We start from the raw sequence: 22,500 nt of genomic DNA on the forward strand, positions 1-22,500 counted from the left end.
AGCCAGTGCATCCAGCCTCTGACAGGAGAGGGGGTGCGTAGGGCATGGGCTGACAGTTCCTGCCAGGCTGCCCCAGGTTGTAATACTAATCCCCCGGGCCATGTGGTGGGGTGTGCACACCACATTCCCTCCCCCTCTGAATGCTGAGGCCCGGATCCTTGGCCAGCAGGGCCCTGGAAATGTGGCTGCGGAAACTGCAGGGCAGCTGCCTGGCTCAGGCCGATCTGGCCTAGCCCCTGTGTGCTCTGCCCCCTATAGCTGTGGTACCAGGATTTCTGCCCTAGCTGTCTCCATGACACCACAGTGCCCCCACCCCTCTCCTGTCCATCCTTGCCATAGAGCTGCCTGACCCCCTAGTGTAGGTGCTGGAGCGGCTCATGTTTCCCCTGCTGGGCTCTAAGGCTGAGCACACTCTGGGGCAGCTGCTACAGCAGCTATGCTATGAAAGCTACCCCCCCCCCCCCCCCGGCCAGGGTCTCAGAGGCAGAGCCTCTTTGTTCTTTGGCCTTTGACCTGTTTCTATTGTTCTGTCAGGCTACATCCTCCCCTGTACCACCTCCTGCGGCTGCTGACAGTGCGGGGCAGTGCCAGCCGCCTTTCTCTGCGGCTCTAGCCTCTTGCATGGCTTCAAAGCGGCTAGCTTGTGTCCCTGGGGGCCATGGGCCCTTCACTGCCCCCTTAGAAAGCCAAGCTCTGCAACCACCCCTGGGGGTGATACAAAGGAGCCTTGGTGTAGGAGGAGATGCTGCGTGTGCAGGGGCCCGGAGAGCAGGGTGCTGAGGCAAGCTGCATGAGGGCCTTGGGCTGAGCCCAGCGGGCCTGGGTCTGAGTGAGATGGTAAAGGCAAAGAGGGCACTGGTCCCCTGCCATCAGAAGCAGGGGGGCAGGGGCGAGAAGAAGAGGAGTCAAGCCCAGGCAAAGGGGTTCAGCAAGAAGAGGGGACCGCTCTTTACTGCAGCAGCAGAAAGTAGCTGGCTCTGAGTTTGTGTTGGAGCCTTGGGGGCCAGGCCAAGGTGTGTGTTGGTAGCGAAGGAGGAAGGGTGGGGACAGGCAGTTGGTTGCAGAGATGCTGAGGCGATGGTGGCAGCAGCCCCCTAGGAGGAGCAGGAGAGCCAGGCCAGGGGAGACGAATTACAAGGTGCCCCCAACAGGCCAGCATCAGCTCAGTACCCTACCCCCCCCTTGCTGTGATGCTAGTTCTGCAGGGCTCTGCAGCGTGCATGTGACAGGTCCAGCACCATGTATGCTAACAGCTGGTTTATTGAGTTCTGAAAACAACCCCCAGCCCAGCAGCACCCACGTTGAATGGGAGATCAGACACAGCGGTGCTGCTTCTGCCGTAACACACACACCCCCCCCCCCCCCGGGGCTGCAGGGGGCTAGAAACTCTGAGCCGGGCCAGGAGCTTTTCAGCTGCTTGATGTTGACTGCAGGGACAGATAAGGGGGCAAACTGGAGGGGTGTCCTCTAAGCGGGGGGGTGCAGCTTGGCAGGCCCGGACGGGAGGTGGTGCTGCAGCTTGCTCTTTGCCCATGTGCATTCTGTAAAGTACCCAGGCCTCCCGCGAGCTGGAGTGGGGAACAGAATGAGAAATGTGGCAACGAGCGGAGCCATCTCCTCTCGCCGCTTCCACCCGCATGTGCCTTCCCAGGCCCAGGGCTTCTGCTCCCCCAGCAACCCAGCCCAGCCCAGCAGCTCTAGGGGACCTCCTTGCAGGCTGATAGGTGGGGGAATGCAGGGCCAGGCCCTGAAGGCGGCTGTTGCCTAAAGGCGGGCTCCTGTTGTGCTCAGGGGTTGAGCTCATTCAGCTGGGTGAGGTAGGGGACTGGGTGGGGATGCTGTCTCGGGGCCAGGCGGGTGCTTGCTCAGCGAGTCACCAGTACAGCTGGCCGGGGCAGTACTTGTCAATTAGGGACTGGTAATATGGCTTCAGCTGCGTCACGTCAGGCAAATCCTTGCACTTGGTGTAGAGATCAAACTTGCTGCAGGGAGCAGAAAGCAAAGGCTGAACTAGGCTGCTCCCCTTCTGCTGTCCCTGCCCCCACTCACCTCCTGGGACCTGGCTGCACCCTGCCCCATAGCAACAGGGCAAACATTCCAGGAAGGCAATGCTAATCCATCCCAGTGCTGCTCTCTGCCCCCACCCCGTGGAGCGTGGAGTTGATCAATTCTGTCCCCTGTCTGTAACTGGGCTAGCTCTCTCCAGGGCTCCCTGTGGGTGCAGCAACTCGTTCCATACACGCCTCCTCCCCAGAACCAGTCCCCAAACACTGACCCTCAGAGACCAGCCTCAGCCAGAGAGCCTGCTCACTTCCCCAGCCACAGCCCTGCCCTCATTCCCTGCTGCCTCCAGCCTCTCTCTGTTCACCCTGATCTCAAACCCTGTGATTGCAGATAGGATCAGCCCTGAGGTTCCCCCAGTCCTGGATCCTGTCTCCAACAGGAATGGAACCAGTTATGCAGAGAAAGGTGCAAGCACTCTGTAACAGAAGGTGAGGGGTGGGGAGAATCCCACATTAGGTCCCCTCCTGCTCTCTAATAATTGGAGCACAGCTCAAGCCCAAAAACTTAATATCGGTGCAAAAACATGTTTGCATCAATAACTGTGTGTGTTCCTATTGGCCACATAAAATGTCCCAGGCCTGGGTGAATTTTAAATTTTTGGCCTTGATGACTTCATGTGGCAGAGAGTTCCACAGCTCACTGGTACACTGTGTTTGCGGGGGAAGTATTTCCTTTTATCGGTTTCAGATTTGCTGCCTTTGATTGCATGGCTGCTATGCCCGTCTTCAGGGCCTGGCTCAGCAGCCCCTTCCCCCCTCCCCAGGGCTGGGCACGCACTTGAACTCCTTGACCCAGGACAGCATGCGCAGGTCCTCGTTGCTGCACAGGTGCATGTAATCCCCGCCCGTGTGCCAGGGGTAGAAGGAGTGGAAGCGGATCATGTAGAAAGCCTGCACGCGGAAAAAGGGTGAGAGGGCCAGCATCGGCCTGGACCCAGCTATCCCACCACCTCTGATGCAGCCCAGCCCAGGGGGCAGCTGCTCCTTCTCTCCAACCCCTGGAGCCAAATCTCCCCTTTGTGTCCCCAAGGCTTTTGGTACTTCATCCTGAGAGCCTGCGTGGGTGGGGGGGTATCAGTGCTGTGCCAATGGGGCATCAAGGAGCAGATGGAGGCAGAGGAACTGGGCTGTGAAGACTTCCTGCTGCTGCAGGGGGTAGCATAACCCAGCTGGACAACAGGGGAAAGCCGATGGGGCAAATGCCCAGCATGCTGTCCCTGGGGGGGGGCAGGAGACAGTCCCGTGGGATTGGCTCAGCTGGGGGACAGGCATGAACCAGTTCTCACAGCCACATACCTCCATTTTGCCCCCCATCCCCCCAAAAAAACCTCCAAAAATCCCAAACCACTTACCTCCTGGGGGAGAGCAAAGTTGTTGAATTTCATGACTTTGTACATGTACTCTGGGGAGAAAGAGCCGTGTTAGTCCCATGAGCCCAGGCACCCAGACTGGCTCCAATGCCCTGTCTCAGCCTGTCTGCTCACAAGACACTGCTACCCTTCTCGGAGCTTGGGGGCTGTGCCAGCCAGAAATGAACCTGCAGTAAGGAGTGCATGCAGCCCTACAGCTCCGGGCCCCCAGCTGAAAACCAGGCCCTGGGTGTTTCTTGCTGGCACCCTTGATCACTGCCCACATCTGACAATATTAGCCCCGGTGCCAGGCGCTGCGCAGATCAGTCAGGGGATGGAGCACCATCGCAGGAGCTGACAATGCCAAAGAGACTGCAAAGCAGGCGAGGCATGCAGCCCGAAGGATGCGGGGGTGGGAGAGGGCAGAACTGGGTTTTTCTGTTCCTGATTCTGACAGTGATTTGCAATGGGACCTTGGACAAGTCTGTGCCTTTGTTTCCCCAGCTGTGAACGGGGGATACACAAGTCACGCACTACCTACAGGAGCACCTCCGTTAGCTGGCAGCAGCAGTAGGCTGCTATCCTCTGTGGCCCAGCCGCTAGCAGGTGACAGGAGAGATGCTTTGCAAGGGTATTCCATCACAGTGCCCTAAGCCCTGTGGATGGGGAAAGGCTGCTGGGGGGAAGATTCCCGGTTGCCCTGGGCAGAGGAGAGGATCATGTGTCCGGAGAGCCGCCCCCGCACCCACCATTGTGTTTCTCTGCCACCCGGCTGCTCTTTGATGGTGGCTATTGGCGTGGGGGGGTGCACAGGTTGAGGGTGCAGCAAGGTGAGAAGAGGGCCAGGGAAGCAGGAGGTGGGGAGCAGAAGAGGGCAGTGGGTTTGGGAACTGCAGGTGGGAAGGGGGGGGTGCAGCTGTGGTCCTAGGGGCCAGGGGGATAGTGCGAACGGAGCCCTATGGGACACTGACCACAAGGGGTAGGGGAGGGCCCCCAAGTCGAAAGAATAGTAAATATGGCAGGCGACCAGCTTGGCTTAATGGTGAAATCTTAGCGGATCTTAAACATAAAAAAGAAGCTTACAAGAAGTGGAAGGTTGGACATATGACCAGGGAAGAGTATAAAAATATTGCTCGGGCATGTAGGAAAGATATCAGGAGGGCCAAATCGCACCTGGAGCTGCAGCTAGCAAGAGATGTCAAGAGTAACAAGAAGGGTTTCTTCAGGTATGTTGGCAACAAGAAGAAAGCCAAGGAAAGTGTGGGCCCCTTACTGAATGAGGGAGGGCAAGCTAGTGACAGAGGATGTGGAAAAAGCTAATGTACTCAATGCTTTTTTTGCCTCTGTTTTCACTAACAAGGTCAGCTCCCAGACTGCTGTGCTGGGCATCACAAAATGGGGAAGAGATGGCCAGCCCTCTGTAGAGATAGAGGTGGTTAGGGACTATTTAGAAAAGCTGGACGTGCACAAGTCCATGGGGCCGGACGAATTGCATCCGAGAGTGCTGAGGGAATTGGCGGCTGTGATTGCAGAGCCCTTGGCCATTATCTTTGAAAACTCGTGGCGAACGGGGGAAGTCCCGGATGACTGGAAAAAGGCTAATGTAGTGCCCATCTTTAAAAAGGGAAGAAGGAGGATCCTGGGAACTACAGGCCGGTCAGCCTCACCTCAGTCCCTGGAAAAATCATGGAGCAGGTCCTCAAAGAATCAATCCTGAAGCACTTAGAGGAGAGGAAAGTGATCAGGAACAGTCAGCATGGACTCACCAAGGGAAGGTCATGCCTGACTAATCTAATCGCCTTTTATGATGAGATTACTGGTTCTGTGGATGAAGGGAAAGCAGTGGATGTATTGTTTCTTGACTTTAGCAAGCTTTTGACACGGTCTCCCACAGCATTCTTGTCAGCAAGTTAAGGAAGTATGGGCTGGATGAATGCACTATAAGGTGGGTAGAAAGCTGGCTAGATTGTCGGGCTCAACGGGTAGTGATCAATGGCTCCATGTCTAGTTGGCAGCCGGTGTCAAGTGGAGTGCCCCAGGGGTCGGTCCTGGGGCCCGTTTTGTTCAATATCTTCATAAATGATCTGGAGGATGGTGTGGATTGCACTCTCAGCAAATTTGCGGATGATACTAAACTGGGAGGAGTGGTAGATACGCTGGAGGGGAGGGATAGGATACAGAAGGACCTAGACAAATTGGAGGATTGGGCCAAAAGAAATCTAATGAGGTTCAATAGGATAAGTGCAGGGTCCTGCACTTAGGATGGAAGAATCCAATGCACCGCTACAGACTAGGGACCGAATGGCTCGGCAGCAGTTCTGCGGAAAAGGACCTAGGGGTGACAGTGGACGAGAAGCTGGATATGAGTCAGCAGTGTGCCCTTGTTGCCAAGAAGGCCAATGGCATTTGGGATGTATAAGTAGGGGCATAGCGAGCAGATCGAGGGACGTGATCGTTCCCCTCTATTCGACACTGGTGAGGCCTCATCTGGAGTACTGTGTCCAGTTTTGGGCCCCACACTACAAGAAGGATGTGGATAAATTGGAAAGAGTACAGCGAAGGGCAACAAAAATGATTAGGGGTCTAGAGCACATGACTTACGAGGAGAGGCTGAGGGAGCTGGGATTGTTTAGTCTGCAGAAGAGAAGAATGAGGGGGGATTTGATAGCTGCTTTCAACTACCTGAAAGGGGGTTTCAAAGAGGATGGCTCTAGACTGTTCTCAATGGTAGCAGATGACAGAACGAGGAGTAATGGTCTCAAGTTGCAATGGGGGAGGTTTAGATTGGATATTAGGAAAAACTTTTTCACTAAGAGGGTGGTGAAACACTGGAATGCGTTACCTAGGGAGGTGGTAGAATCTCCTTCCTTAGAGGTTTTTAAGGTCAGGCTTGACAAAGCCCTGGCTAGGATGATTTAACTGGGACTTGGTCCTGCTTTGAGCAGGGGGTTGGACTAGATGACCTTCTGGGGTCCCTTCCAACCCTGATATTCTATGATTCTATGATTCTATGAAGTAGCGAGACGAGGGAGAGCCAGGAGGAGAGGGCAGCCAAGAGCTCCAGGAGCAGGGATCTGCTCCTACAGGTGCATTGACCCTCATCCTAAAGGGGCCCTGGAAGCAAATCCCCACCCCACCCCCAGCTCCGTTTTCCAAGGGGCTTCCGGAGCCAGGCCCAGCCCTCGGCCGCAGCCAGGAGCCCCCCCGCCGGGCGTGCCCTTACCGTCGTGGCCCCAGGACATAAGCACGTTGGCCAGGCCGCTGCGAGGCTGGTAGATCCCGTACTGCGAGCTGAGCAAGAGAGAGAGCCGGTCAGCGGAGCTCCCAGCGGGACCTCAGCCCTCCCGCCTCGTCCCCTCTCCTTGGGGGAGCGCCCCGCAGAGCTACAGGGCACGAGCACTGGCGCCGAGCCACAGGCCAGGTGCCTGCAGGCGGGTGCGGAACAACCGGCCGACTCGGCATGTTAATTGTTGGGGAAAGTCAAGTGCCCCTCATCGGGGAGGGGGTCAGGACCCAGACCCGCCCCTGAGGGGCGCAGCAGGGACTCGGGACTGTAGCTGTGCCATTGGAAGGGGATTACACCTCACCTGCCCCAATGCCCAGCTGCTCTCACCACCCCAGGCCCAGCTCTCTGCTGCTCCAGCCTGCAGACCTTGGGAGGCTGCTGGTTGAAGGGGCGGCCAGGGGGGCAGGCAGAGCTGTCCCAGTGGGAGGCTGCCCTGTAGGGTGTGGTGAGCCTAGGGGTCACTTCCTAGTGGGACGGGATCTCCAGGGCTCAAGTGCTCTGGCGGGGGGAGGGGACTCACTTGTACAGGGGGTTTTTTGTGTCGGGGTTGTCGTGGAAGGTGGAGTCGCTGAAGACGACGGACTCCTGGACCCTGCAGCCCACGGGGAACGTGTCACCCACCACGGCCCACTGCAGAGAGAACACGGGAACAAAGGGCTCGCCAGCCAGGGCCGAGCTGAGGGCCACCTGACTCAGTGTCCTGGCTCCAACCATGGTCCCTTCAGTGGGTAGCTGGCGGGGAGGATAATCTGCCCTGCATCAGCCCCACCCTGGGTTCTCGTAGCCAGAGATCAGCATGAGCTCACCCATCGCCTTGCATTTGTGAGCATTAACTGTAATAGCTCCAGATCTCCATAGGACCCATGGACGCGGCCCTTCCCTCTGAATCTTGCTGGGTGCTTGGCCCGACCCGCTGGAAACACACAGTTGAGGAGCTGGCCAGGGATGGGGGATGACCCCCACTGGCTCCCGTTGCAAAGGACTCTGTGTCTCTGGCAGGTGACCCGCATGCATCTAGCCCCTTAGGGCATTGCCCCCCCCACTCCCCCTCCGCAGCTGATCCCCAGGGGTCACACGGGGTAGCCAGTCATACTGAGTGCATTCGACTGGAGCACACGCTGCCTCCACGGCTGCTCACCTGAGGCTCCCCAGCCAGGGCCAGGATTTTGCCCATGTCATGCAACAGTCCGACCAGCTGGAACCAGTCTGTGACAGAGAGAGCAGAGGGGTCAACCTAGGGCTGGGCTGGGGGCAGCCCACAGGCGGGGCTGTTTGGCAGCAGAAAAACCCACGCTGGTTTCTTGGCTGCAGCCATGAGGAGCCGCTAATGCAGCAGCCTCTCATCCCAGAGAAGGAAGGGGGTCGGTCCCTACTACCCGCTCTGTGGAGACCCCAACTGGGATCCCGCACCCAAGCTGCCCCAGTCCCAGCGCACAGAGGGGCTGGCCCTACCTTTGTCCGGGTGGGCCTGGCGGATGCCCTCGGCGGTCTGGTACGCGTGGTAGGAGTTGGGAAAGTCCACGTCAGGGTCTGATTCGTCCACCACGTTATCCAGTAAATCCAAGGCCTCCATGATGCTCATTCGGCGCTGGGCGCAAGCCCCGTACTCGGCACCCTGGGGAGAGGGGAGCTGGTGAGGCCCAGCTCTGAGCACAGGGGTCACGGCCAGCTCTAGGGGCCAGAAATGGGGCAGGGAAATGTCTGCAATAGCCTCACTCCCTTGGCTGGGGTTCCCAGGGACTGTTGGGGGAGCAGCGTTCCCTAAGGGGCTCTGGGCTGGGAGGAAGATGGGGCTCCCTTGGCTGGGGTTCCCAGGGACTGTCGGGGGAGCAGCGTTCCCTAAGGGGCTCTGGGCTGGGAGGAGGATGGGGCTCCCTTGGCTGGGGTTCCCAGGGACTGTCGGGGGAGCAGCGTTCCCTAAGAGGCTCTGGGTTGGGCTGGGGAGGGGTAGGGAGGGGGCTCCCTTGGGCTGGGGCTCCTGGGGAGCCGGGCTGTGGCTAACCCTTTCCTAGACACAACCGCTGGAGATTCATAGTCCCCCCTCAGGAAAGGGCTGTCTGCAACATCTCGGGGGGCTGGATCAGCAGTGCTGGAGGGGCACGGGGGGGCTCTGTGAGTCCCCAGGAGACGTACCTTCTTCCGGACAAAGTCCACGGTCTGGTGCGTGTGCATCAGCAGGTAGGTGTTGTACACGCGATCTAGCAGCGGCCCAGCCTGGAACAACACACGCATGACTCAGATGAGAGCCCAGGCCTGCTACTCCAGCCCCAGCCTCTTCCACAGGAGGTAGATATGGACCTCTGGCCATGGGGAGCGGGGCAGGAGCGCTGGCCATAGGGGACTCCCGGCTATTCCAGCCCTGGTCTCTCCCAGATGGGGGTGCTGGGGGGAGCGGGGCAGGAGCGCTGGCCATAGGGGACTCCCGGCTATTCCAGCCCTGGTTTCTCCCAGCTGGGGGTGCTGTGGGGAGCGGGGCAGGAGCGCTGGCCATAGGGGACTCCCGGCTATTCCAGCCCTGGTTTCTCCCAGCTGGGGGTGCTGTGGGGAGCGGGGCAGGAGCGCTGGCCATAGGGGACTCCCGGCTATTCCAGCCCTGGTCTCTCCCAGCTGGGGGTGCTGTGGGGAGCGGGGCAGGAGCGCTGGCCATAGGGGACTCCCGGCTATTCCAGCCCTGGTCTCTCCCAGCTGGGGGTGCTGTGGGGAGCGGGGCAGGAGCGCTGGCCATAGGGGAACTCCCGGCTATTCCAGCCCTGGTCTCTCCCAGCTGGGGGTGCTGTGGGGAGCGGGGCAGGAGCGCTGGCCATAGGGGACTCCCGGCTATTCCAGCCCTGGTCTCTCCCAGCTGGGGGTGCTGGGGGGAGCGGGGCAGGAGCGCTGGCCATAGGGGACTCCCGGCTATTCCAGCCCTGGTTTCTCCCAGCTGGGGGTGCTGTGGGGAGCGGGGCAGGAGCGCTGGCCATAGGGGACTCCCGGCTATTCCAGCCCTGGTCTCTCCAGCTGGGGGTGCTGGGGGGAGCGGGGCAGGAGCGCTGGCCATAGGGGACTCCCGGCTATTCCAGCCCTGGTTTCTCCCAGCTGGGGGTGCTGTGGGGAGCGGGGCAGGAGCGCTGGCCATAGGGGACTCCCGGCTATTCCAGCCCTGGTCTCTCCCAGCTGGGGGTGCTGTGGGGAGCGGGGCAGGAGCGCTGGCCATAGGGGACTCCCGGCTATTCCAGCCCTGGTTTCTCCCAGCTGGGGGTGCTGTGGGGAGCGGGGCAGGAGCGCTGGCCATAGGGGACTCCCGGCTATTCCAGCCCTGGTCTCTCCCAGCTGGGGGTGCTGTGGGGAGCGGGGCAGGAGCGCTGGCCATAGGGGACTCCCGGCTATTCCAGCCCTGGTCTCTCCCAGCTGGGGGTGCTGTGGGGAGCGGGGCAGGAGCGCTGGCCATAGGGGACTCCCGGCTATTCCAGCCCTGGTCTCTCCCAGCTGGGGGTGCAGTTGCTGCAGTCACTGGATCGCCGCCTGTTGGCCAGAGCAGAGCGGCTCCAGCCTGAGCGCCTAGCACCAGGACCCGTCTCTGCCTAGATATGGGGGACTGACACCCCATGCCCAGGAGGTAGGTCCCAGATATCCAGTGGCAGGCGACAGGGCAGCCGGAGCTCACCGTGTAATTCCTGTAGTCTGTTTTCAGCTTGCCATGCTCAGCCCCTGCCTCCGGCCGGTAAACTTCAGAGGGGTCTGCGTCCTGGGGCGAGGGAAGGCATGAGGGACCAGAGAGGGTAGCGCCCACCTGCTCCCCTCCCTGCCAGCCCCTCCCACCCGGCCCTGGCTAGGTCGCCCTTACCAGGGGCTATTGCCTCAATAGATCAAACTGTATGTCCAGGAAGTATGTTTGTCTGTATGCTGGGTCAGTACGTCCAGCAGTCTGTTAGTCCGTCACTCTGTCTGTGCATGTGTCTGTCTGTCCGTGTTCCGCAGTGGACTCCCAGTTCCACAGAACATGTCAGTGAGCCTGAAAGCTCTCAGAGATCAGGTTCCCCAGCAGCCCACCTGCCGGGCTGGCCGGCACTGGGAACCCTGGAAGCCTGGAGTCCCAGCCGACTGCCAGGCAGGCTGCCGCAGAGCCAGGAAGTGCATGTGCAGGCAAGGGACCCGCCTGCTTCCTGCAAAAGTTTTGTTGCAATTGACACATTCCTATGGAACGACTTCAACAAATCGGCATTTTCTGATCGAATCATGATCCAGTGGCAAATTCCCAACCAGCTCCAATGCCCAGCTCTGTGTCACTAGTGATACTCTGCACCTTTCCTCCTCCTATAGTCCTGACAGCTTTCCATGCCCCCTCCCCTGCTATTATAATCCACCAATCAGACTCCAGTGTTAGACTGCATGCCCTCCTTCTTGTCCAATGAGATGGCCATATGGCTCTGGGAAGTCCTGTCTACTTTTTCCAGGACCCCTAGGTTGCAGGTTTGGTCACATGTGCACCTATAGCGCCATTCAGCCATTTTTAGGGGGAAAACAAGATGTTTTTATACTTTTTTTATTGTATCCTTACTGGAATCATTCAAAACAAACCAATAAATATAAATCTCGTGCTTCTTACTTATTTTTAGTTTAAAATATACTTTGTGTGCAATTAGCACAAATCTAAATCAAGTTGATTAAATAATTGTACACAACCACTACAGTAGTACAAGTCTAAATAAATTAAATACATGCACCAAAGCTTAGTAACAGAGTAATAATATACATATTATTATATATAATATTTTATATATATATATACATATATATATATGAGAAAAATCAATTTTATATATACTCATGCATTATCCTCACTTTTGCTGTTAGTACAATTCTAAATTTAGTCAAATTACATAATTGTACGAGTCCTATATAGAATAAATACATGTAAAAAATCTTAATAATAAAGGAATAAAAGAGAAGTGTTACGTTATATATATGTAAGCAGTCAGAATGAGCTCTACCCTGACATGTGGTGGTGAGCTGTGGAAAAGGACTTCAAGGGCTGATCTTGTTTGCATGGGCACTCTCGTTTGCATGGGCACACTCACCCTGCCTAGCATGATAGACTGGGACTTGCCCAAATGGCCACTTTGGCGACTGTGGGATCCCCAGTCTCTCTGTTATTGGGGCAGGAGTAATAAAGCATTGTTATCCTGGTTATGTGAATCAAGGACAGTAGAACTGTACTTGGCATTTTATGACGGAGGGACTTGCCTTCAACTAAGTAGCACTTGCTAGGCAAGGGACATGGGTTCCCAAACCCAGTGAATTGAGACAGGTTGGGGATAGGTAGGTGTACTGGGGACTGTGGGCCCTTTTTGAGGGACCTAAACCCTACTTTAATTCCATCTCTCCTTCCATTATGTAATAACAGAACTACTTTTGGCTGCCTTAGGAGTCTTGTTATATGCTGCAGAGCTGAAATCACTAACACCTAGGTGTGAGCATTGGAGCTACTTTGGGCTAGTGGTGCACTAGCACTGAGGCTTCCCCTATTACTAGCTAAAAGTAAGAGAGCTGAAGGTGCTGAGAGCTGTGTTATATAGGGGGGGCCTGAAGACAAGTTGGTGAGTGGACAGCAGGACAGTGAGAGCGGTGCAGACAGCTGGAGCAGATAGCAGGGTGGCTGGCGGAGAGGAGCAGACAGCAGGACAGCTGGCGGAGAGGCGTGGAGAATGGAGAGCAGAGTGGAGCGGATAACTGACGTGGCAATTGGCTAGCGCAGAGAGCGGATAGCTGGGTGGCTGGCAGAGAGTGGAGTGGATATCAGGGTGGCTGGCGGAGAGGTGCGGCTGGTGGTGAAGACTGCAGCAGAACCCTATGGAGAGGTGTGGCACTTGGCCGTTGACCCGAGCAGTGGAGCATGTAAGATGCCTCCCATACCTCCCTCCACTTCCACCCGGGCTGGGAGGTAAACTCAGCAGATGAACTTCTGAATTCTTAGGGGCTGCACTGACCAAGGACAGAAACTGGGGGTGTGGGGGGTGATTATTGGGTTGCTGGACTTAAGACCCTGCGGGGAAAAGGACACTGCCAAACTTACTTGGGTCTTTTGCTCATGGTTGTTGTTATGAATCCTGTTTGTGGTGTTTCCCCAACATAATGCTTCATTGTTTCCCTCCTTTATTAAAGGGCTTTTGCGGCTCAGACTCTGTGCTTGCGAGAGGGGAAGTATTGCCCCTTAGAGGCACCCGGGGGAGGGGGGGGGGTATAATTGTCCCAGGTCACTGGGTCAGGGTTGCATATATATATATAACTTTTCCTCATTTTTAAAGCTATGTATTCTCTTATGCAGTTAGCTCAATTCTAAATCAACTAAATATATGCAAAAAAGACTTAATAACAGAGGAATAAAGAAGAAATGTTAATATATAATTCTATGATATCTATCATGCATTTTTCTAATTTTCAGAAAAAAATATTTGTACGCAGTTAGAACATTTCTAAATAAATTAAACACATGCACAAAGGCTGCAAGGGATTCCTGATAGAAAGAGTAAATATAACTTTAGGATTAATGATGTGTACGGGATCTAGTTGTTCTACAGCCGCCTTTCAGAGATGGCAAAGAAAGTTTTTAAAAGGGATGGGGGAGTCAGGAGAAAGATGAGAAAAGCCATTTATGCAACAGAAAGTAAATATTTTGGACCTCATTATGATAGACAAAGATGAATTAATCACTGGACTGGAAGTTGGTGATTGCTGAGGCCCGGTGATCATGTCATAAAATGTTTGATTCCACAATCCTCATTTCTGGGGTGTACACTTTAAAAAGGATGTTGAAAAATTGAAGAAGATGCAGAAAGGAGCCACAAAAACAACTCAAAGCGGGGGGAGAAAATGCCTTGAAGCAAGAGACATAAAGAGCAGCACCAGCTGTTTAGCTCATCAACAAGATGTTGAAAGGTGACTCTTGGTTCCAGTGTATAGGGACCTTCGTAGAGAGAAGCGACTGGGCACTAAAGGGGTCTGTACTCTAGCTAAAAAAGGCAGAACAAGAACCAGCAGCTGGAAGCTGAAGACAGACCAAATCAAATTAGAAATAAGGCACATTTTGTCGTAGTGAGTGAGGGGGATTAACCATTGGCACAAACTATCGGGGGGGGGGGTGGTTTGTCCATCTTGGAGGTCTTCAGAGCAAGACTGGCTGTCTTTCTGGAAGATTCACTTTAGCTACACCACAAGTTATGCTGTAGTGAAACACGAGCTATTGGGCTCCATACAGGGGGAACTGCGTGAATTTGAATGGGCTGTGATATGCAGGAGGTCAGGTTAGATGATCTAATGGCAGGGCCGGCCTTATGGGTGGGCAATGTGGGTGACCACCCAAGAGGGAAGGCGCGTGCTGGGTCTGGGATGCAAGGCCATGGAAGGGAGCTTGAGGCAATGTGGGAGAGGCAGCGAGGGTCAAGGGGCATGGAGACGGTGGGGAACCCAAGGAGACAGTAGGGGGCATAGGTGATGGGGGAATGGGTGGGGAGCCTGGGGAGGCAGTGGGGGCTGGGGCAATGGGGGGATCATTGGGGGGCAATGGAGGCCTAGGGGGATGGGTGAGATCTCAGGGAGGCAGTGGAGGCCGGAGCATCAAAATACAGGTTCACCCAGGGTGCCATTTCCCTAAGGCCCGCCCTGTCTAACGGTCCCTTCTGAGCTTAAACTCCATGAACCTATGAATCTACCCCTATCATTTCTACCGAAAACTCGCAGCTCTGGGAGCGGGCGACAAACCACACCCCCTGCCTGAGCCAATTAGCAAGTCGTCTTTAACCACGCGGCCTTTTGCATAATCACACATCATAAAATATTAGGCTGTGTCACATTTTTCTGCGCCAGTCAGAGGGTTTTTTTGACCCCCATAGCCTTTTATGGTACTGTACCAGGCTTTCCCCCAAAATTTCCCTATTCCATTTACTCATCAAGGTAACGTATTTCATTATCCTCTTCTCCCAAATAGCAATCAGCCCCTAGGGGTTTCCACCATAAAGAGGCCTCGTAATTTTGGTAAAATTTTGCCTACATGAATTGCACAGAATGAAAACTTCAGTCCAACCCTGGGGACGGGGCAGGGCCTCATGGGGAAGGGGCGGGGCAGGACCACAGTTCAGGCGACAGTGGGCCCCCCATTTTTAGGGGGCTTCCGCCACTCCTGGATGAGGTACCCCGCATGTTGTGATAGGCATGTGCAGGACCCATGAATTTTGTAAGGTGTGTTATGGGGGATGTTGATTATCATGACAGTGGAGATTTGCCTGCACATTTTGCATCTGTTGTTCTGGCAGAATCTGGTGCCACTTGGCGTTGGTGGGTCCTAGTCTGTGGCGAGCTTGTTTCTGATGATGACTTGGCAAGGTTGGGGGGTTGTTTGAAGGCCAGAAGGGGCATTCGGGAAAGATTTATTTCAGGATGGGGTCCCCATCGAGTATGGGCTGTAAGTGTTTGATGCTACCCCATGTGGGTTAGGGATTAATCGCAGTTTTAGTCACACTGTTAAACAGTAGAATACCAATTGAAATTTATTAAATATTTTTGGACGTTTGTCTACATTTTCAATATATGGATTTCAATTACAACACATGATACAGAGGGTACAGTGCTCACTTTATATTATTATTTTTCTTGAAAATATTTGCACTTTAAAAATGATAAGAGAAATAGTATTTTTCAATTCACCTCATACAAGTACTATAATACAATCTCTTTATTGTGAAAATGCAATTTACAAATATAGATTTTTTTTGTTACATAATTGCTCTCAAAAACAAAACAATGTAAAACTTTAGAGCCTACAAGTCCACTCAGTCCTACTCCTTTTTCAGCCAATCACTAAGACAATCAAGTTTGTTTACATTTACGGGAGATAATGCTGCCCACTTCTTATTGACAATGTCACCTGAAAATGAGAACAGGAATGGCTCTTTTGTAGCCGGCATTGCAAGTTATTTACGTGCCAGATATGCTAAACATTCGTATGCCCCTTCATGCTTCGGCCACTATTCCAGAGGACATGCTTCCATGCTGATGACGCTCATTAAAAAAATAATGTGCTAATTAAATTTGTGACTGAACTCCTTGGGGGAGAATTGTATGTCCTCTGCTCTGTTTTACTTGCATTCTGCCATATATTTCATGTTATAGCAGTCTCAGATGATGACCCAGCACATGTTGTTCATTTTAAGAACACTTTCACTGCAGATATGACAAAACGCAAAGAAGGTACCAATGTGAGATTTCTAAAGAGAGCTACAGCACTCGACCCAAGGTTTAAGAATCTGAAGTGCCTTCCAAAAATCTAAGAGGGACGAGGTGTGGAGTATGCTTTCAGAAGTCTTAAAAGAGCAACACTCCAACACGGAAACTACAGAACCCAAACCACAAAAAAAAGAAAATCAACCTTCTGCTGGTGGCAGCTTACTCAGATGATGAAAATTAACATGCATCAGTCCACTCTGCTTTAAATTGTTATCGAGCAGAAGCCATCATCAGCATGGACGCATGGCCTCTGGAATGGTGGTTGAAGCATGAAGGGACATATGAATCTTTAGCACATCTGGCAGTAAATATCTTGTGATGCCGGTTACAACAGTGCCATGCAAATGCCTGTTCTCACTTTCAGATGACATTGTAAACAAGAAATAGGCAGCATTATCTCCTGAAAATGTAAACAAACTTGTTTGTTTTAGCTATTGGCTGAACAAGCAGTAGGACTGAGTGGACTCGTAGGCTCTAAAGTTTTAAATTGTTTTATTTTTGAATGCAGTTATTTTTGTACATAATTCTACATTTGTAAGTTTAACTTTCATGATAAAGAGATTGTATTACAGTACTTGTATGAGATAAATTGAAAAATACTATTTCTTTTGTTTTTTACAGGGCAAATATTTGTATTAAAAGAAATATAAAGTGAGCATTGTACACTTTGTATTCTGTGTTGTAACTGAAATCAATATATTTGAAAATGTAGAAAACATCCAAAGATGGACTACAAGCCATCAGGAACAGTATCCCCGATAATATCACGGCTAACCTGGTGGCTGAACTTTGTGACTTTGTCCTCACCCATAACTATTTCACATTTGGTGACAATGTATACCTTCAAATCAGCGGCACTGCGATGGGTACCCGCATGGCCCCACAGTATGCCAACACTTTTATGGCTGACTTAGAACAACGCTTCCTCAGCTCTCGTCCCCTAATGCCCCTACTCTACTTGCGCTACATTGATGACATCATCATCATCTGGACCCATGGAAAAGAAGCCCTTGAGGAATTCCACCATGATTTCAACAATTTCCATCCCACCATCAACCTCAGCTTGGACCAGTCCACACAAGAGATCCACTTCCTGGACACTATGGTGCTAATAAGCAATGGTCACATAAACACCACCCTATATCGGAAACCTACTGACCGCTACTCCCACCTACATGCCTCTAGCTTTCATCCAGATCATACCACACGATCCATTGTCTGCAGCCAAGCTCTACGATATAACCGCATTTGCTTCAACCCCTCAGACAGAGACAAACATCTACAAGATCTCTATCATGCATTCCTATAACCTGCTGAAGTGAAGAAACAGATTGACAGAGCCAGAAGAGTACCCAGAAGTCACCTACTACAGGACAGGCCCAACAAAGAAAATAACAGAACGCCACTAGCCATCACCTTCAGCCCCCAACTAAAACCTCTCCAACGCATCATCAAGGATCTACAACCTATCCTGAAGGACGACCCATCACTCTCACAGATCTTGGGAGACAGGCCAGTCCTTGCTTACAGACAGCCCCCCAATCTGAAGCAAATATTCACCAGCAACCACACACCACACAACAGAACCACTAACCCAGGAACCTATCCTTGCTACAAAGCCCGTTACCAACTCTGTCCACATATCTATTCAGGGGACAACATCATAGGGCCTAATCACATCAGCCACACTATCAGAGGCTCGTTCACCTGCGCATCTACCAATGTGATATATGCCATCATGTGCCAGCAATGCCCCTCTGCCATGTACATTGGCCAAACTGGACAGTCTCTACGTAAAAGAATGGACACAAATCAGACATCAAGAATTATAACATTCAAAAACCAGTTGGAGAACACTTCAATCTCTCTGGTCACTCGATTACAGACCTAAGAGTGGCTATCCTTCAACAAAAAAGCTTCAAAAACAGACTCCAGTGAGAGACTGCTGAATTGGAATTAATTTGCAAACTGGGTACAATTAACTTAGGCTTGAATAGAGATTGGGAATGTATGAGTCATTACACAAAGTAGAACTATTTCCCCATGTTATTTCTCCCACCCCCCACTGTGCCTCAGATATTCTTGTTAACTGCTGGAAATAGCCTACCTTGCTTGTCACCATGAAAGGTTTTCCTCCTTTTCCCCCCCTGCTGCTGGTGATGGCTTATCTTAAGTGATCACTCTCCTTACAGTACTTGTGGCACCTTAGAGACTAACAAATTTATTAGAGCATAAGCTTTCGTGAGCTACAGCTCTTTATGCTCTAATAAATTTGTTAGTCTCTAAGGTGCCACAAGTACTCCTTTTCTTTTTGCGAATACAGACTAACACGGCTGCTACTCTGAAACCTCTCCTTACAGTGTGTATGATAAACCCATTGTTTCATGTTCTCTGTGTGTGTATATAAATCTCCCCTCTGTTTTTTCCACCAAATGCATCTGATGAAGTGAGCTGTAGCTCACGAAAGCTTATGCTCTAATAAATTTGTTAGTCTCTAAGGTGCCACAAGTACTCCTTTTCTTTTTTAGATACCTGTGTTATCTAGCGACACAATGACAAAACGGCCAGGAAGATTTCAAAGAAAATAACTTTTTCCTCATGGTGCTTTTCTCAGGAGTTTGGGAGAGTTTAAACCGGGGCGCTCTGCAGTTTGGTGTTAATTTGTTAAATAGCAGTCACAAAGGAGAGTGTGGTGTGTGAGTGTTTGTGTCTGTGCAGGTGTTTAATTTATTTAGAATTGTACTAACTACTTAAAAGAATAGTTTCTCGAAAAACGAGGAAAATGCATTATATATTTATATATAAACACTTCTTTGTTCCTGTGTTACTAACCCTTTTTTGCAAGTGTTTAATCTGTTTAGAATTGAACTAATTATATAAATGCATATTTTTCTCTAAAATAAAGGAAAATGCATTACATAGATTGGGGGTGTCTGGGGATAGATATATAGATAGGGGGATGTCTGGGGATAGATACTTTTATTCCTTTGTTAAACCTTTTGCACATATGTATTGAGAATTTTGCTAGCACTTTCATGCAATTATTTAATTGGCTTTATTTAGAATTGTAGTAATGGCATAAAAAGCATATTTTTTCTAAAATGAGTGAAAGGCATGAAATCTGTATTTAGTCATTTATTTTTAATGATTCCAGAAGAATGAATTAATTAACATTTTTTTTAAATCTCGTTTTTTTCCCAACTGGGCCTGTGGCACCATAAATGCACACAAGGCTCGAAAGGAACCCTAGGGGTCCTAGAAAGAGAGGACATGATAGGAAGGACATCCAGAACCATACAGCCAACTCACTGGACCAAAAGGAGGATCTAATGCTGAAGTCTAATTGGGACAATATCAAGGGGGAAGGGGAGTTGGAAACCTGTCAAAAATATATGCTGAGGAAAGGTACAGAGATGTCACTACTTATGTCACAAGAACAGAAGAACGGCCATAGTGGGTCAGAACAATGGTCCATCTATCTCAGTATCCTGTCTTCCAACAGTGATCAGTGCTAGATGCTTCAGCAGGGATGAACAGAAATGGGCAATTATTGAGTGATCCACCCTCCGTTGTCCAGTCCCAGGTTCTGGCAGTCAGAGGTTTAGAGACAACCATAGTATGAGGTTGTGTCCCTGAGCATCTTGACTAAAAGCCATTAATGGGCCTGTTCTCCAGGAATTGATCTAATTCTATTTTGAACCCATTTATACGTTTAGCCTTCACAACATCCCATGTCAATGAGTTCCACAGGTTAATTGTATGCTTTAAGAAGTGCTTCCTTTTGTTTTAAACTGGCCGCCTATTAATTTCATCAGGTGACCCCTGGTTCTTGTGTACAGATAAATAACACTACCTTATTCACACACCAGTCGTGATTTTACAGCCCTTTATCCTATCCCCCTGAGTCGTCTCTTTTCCAAGATGAACAGTCCCGGTCTTTTTAATCTCCCCTCATTCGGAAGCTTGTTGCCCTTCTCTGCACCTTTTCCCATGTCAACATGTCGTTTTTGAGATGGGGCAACCACATTTGCATGCACTATTCAAGTTGTGGGCAGACCATGGATTTATCTAGTGACACTACAATATTTTCTGTCTTATTACCTATCCATTTCCTGATGGTCCCTAACAATCCGTTGGCCTATGTGTCTATGTTCTACTGATGGTTACAGGGCTCACTGTTTTATTTAGGGCTCAATATTGCCCTGACCTATGGAGGGGAGGAGTGTAGGGACACGAATCCCCCTATACTCTAGCAAACTCTTGTAGGGCCCGAGCATAATGGTGAGAGGTGGGCAAGTGTGCCTTACACTGCTATGAGATCAAGGAGAAGGGGCTGGCCCCTGAGCCCTGTGCGTCCCCTAGCAAATAGGCACAGCAGGTCTGGCAGATCTGTACACGTGGGAGCCAGTGGGGGAAGGCAGGATCTATATGTATAGGATTGACTAGGAGCATCCACACACACCTGGGAACCTGCAGGGTCTGTGTGTGCAGGATACCTGATGGGGTATGACGGGGTCTGTGCACAGACAGTAGGGTCTGTGCATAGGGGATCAGATGAGAAGCAGCAGGATCTCTGTGTGGGATCCAGTAGGGTCCAGTGCAGACTGAACACAGAGGATCCAGTGTCTCTCTGCATATGGGGGATCCAGTGGAAGATGCAAGCTCTGCATGGGGTTTGGGGGGTACAGTGGGGTGTGTACACAGAGGAGCCAGAGGGAGCCATAGGACCAAACCCAGCAAAGGAAAATCTCAGGGGAACCACAGGAAAACCTTCCTGCCAGCAGTGCTGGTGAGTCATGTCCCCAATGGAATGAGTGGGAGCCTTGTCTCTTCGGACACTGAAAACTAGCCAGGGCCTAGCCCTGGCTAATAGACGCTGGGCAAATCCGGACCTGGAGGATGGGAGGCGGGGGGCCGATGGCTGGGCAGGATGGGAGTGACCCCACGGCTTTTCCTCTGCTCTCTCTAGGATTCAGATCCCAGGCCAGTCTGCCACTCCCTACTCACCAAGCATATGACCTTCATCCCGGCTCCTCACCCTGGCAGCCCCTGGAGGAGGAGAGTGTGTGAGGAGGGGAGCTCTGCAGTCTCTGGGGCTGGGGCAGGCGAATCTCTGGGTTTATAAAACCCCGAGTTACACAAGGAGGGCCTAGGACTGGCCAGAACCTGCCTGAAGAAGTGCTGACCCCAGGGCGCAATGAGTCACCAGTTAACTAGCCCTGGGCCAAACTCTCATTGCTTGGAAGTAGCTTCTGGGAAAGCAATTAATGTGTGAGCCTTTGACAGCTGGCTGGGGGGCGGGGGGAGGAACGACAGCTGCAGGAGGGGCGGGGGTGGGAGAAGGATCTTGTTGCTGATCCAGAGAACTCTATCTGTGTCCTTGAGAGGTACAAACCAGTGGCCTGTCCTGTGCCCCAGGCAGGGGATCGCTGCGGGGAAGGGGAGAGGCCAACCCAGCAGAGCGGGTCCTGCGGCGCTAGAGGCCTTGTCACATACCCAGACTTTTCGGGGGAAGCTCAGGAAGTTCAAGCTCCACCTGGCTAACCCAGAGCACTTAATCTTTCACCCCAAGCCCTTCCCCCGTCCTTTCTCATTCTCTGGACAGCACCACCCGCCTGCCTGGCACACAAGCCCGTAGCCTGGGGATCATCTTGCACTCGACCCTCTCTTTAGGTCCTCCCAGCCGGGGACTTCTGAATCTTGCCATTGCTTTCTGCCTAATAGCTCTGAGATCCAGCCTTTCCCAGCCATCCACCCAGCCAGACCTCTCACCATCTCTGGCCTTGACAAATGCCATCTCGCCCCACTCCCAGCCAGGCTCAATGCCGCTGCAAAGACCATTTGCCTTTTGGCCATGTCTCCCCGGCTCCTCCTTCTCTCGCGTGGCTTCTCTGCACGTTTGAGCCCCTTGGTGGCCTAGCCTCATCCCCCTTATCTTCTCTCAGTCCTTGTCTGCGCTAGGCAGTTGTATCGCTTTAACTCATCTTGTGTAATTAAACCAGTAGGAGCCCCTTAGTGGAGAAGCATTTATTCTGCTAGATGGGTACTTGATACCAATATAGCTATTCCTGCATGGGAAGGGTGATAAAATACCCGTACAAGGCACCTTTATACTGGTATAACTGTGTCCACACTACTGGTATCACTAGAGTAGTTTAAAAAAATCACACCCCTAGCCAGAATAGTTCCACCGAACTGACTTTCAAGTGCAACTCCTCAGGCCTCATTCACTATCTGATGCCTGCCTGCAATTGGCCCTTGGCATCAGCTTCCATCACCCCCTTGTCAACTTTGCCAACAAGCCCCTTGATCCTTTTTCCCACGCTGCCCTTCATGTGTGGGAGGAGCTCCCTGGAAGCATCCACAAAGCCACCTCAGCAGCCACCTTCAGAGCCCTCCTTAAAGCTCTCCTCTGCCATGATGCCCACAAGAAACATGACGATGGTGAGGCTGTGTCATGCAAACGGGGGCATGGCCCATCGTTTCGCCTTGTGTGCGTACAGCGCCTAGCGCAGTGGGATCCCGGTCCTGGGCTCAACCTGCC

At 52.2% G+C, this 22,500-nt stretch overlaps 1 protein-coding gene and 1 long non-coding RNA gene across 3 annotated transcripts; one reads left to right on the forward strand and one right to left on the reverse strand.

Annotated features, from left to right (window-relative positions):
* Positions 1-1,529: 1,529 nt before the first annotated feature.
* On the reverse strand, positions 1,530-21,092 carry MIOX (myo-inositol oxygenase). 2 transcript variants are annotated; one of them, XM_038419020.2, is made up of 10 exons: positions 20,964-21,092; positions 10,342-10,422; positions 8,832-8,912; positions 8,151-8,313; positions 7,837-7,904; positions 7,219-7,328; positions 6,636-6,703; positions 3,416-3,465; positions 2,842-2,954; positions 1,530-1,982 (listed from the first exon to the last, which is right to left on the reverse strand). In XM_038419020.2, the coding sequence occupies exons 1-10, from the start codon at positions 20,979-20,981 to the stop codon at positions 1,874-1,876; spliced, it is 861 nt and encodes a 286-aa protein (XP_038274948.1). In that variant the 5' UTR covers positions 20,982-21,092; the 3' UTR covers positions 1,530-1,873. The 2 variants fall into 2 exon arrangements, with proteins under 2 accessions (XP_038274948.1, XP_043355853.1); XM_043499918.1 differs by having other exon boundaries at positions 7,792-7,904.
* Positions 4,276-6,523, forward strand: LOC122457057. Its single transcript, XR_006276343.1, has 3 exons — positions 4,276-4,409; positions 6,259-6,262; positions 6,432-6,523. It is a non-coding gene; the product is annotated as an uncharacterized LOC122457057 (long non-coding RNA).
* Positions 21,093-22,500: the final 1,408 nt, after the last annotated feature.

The sequence above is a fragment of the Dermochelys coriacea genome, chromosome 1 (assembly GCF_009764565.3).
Source record: "Dermochelys coriacea isolate rDerCor1 chromosome 1, rDerCor1.pri.v4, whole genome shotgun sequence".
NCBI lineage: Eukaryota > Metazoa > Chordata > Testudines > Dermochelyidae > Dermochelys > Dermochelys coriacea.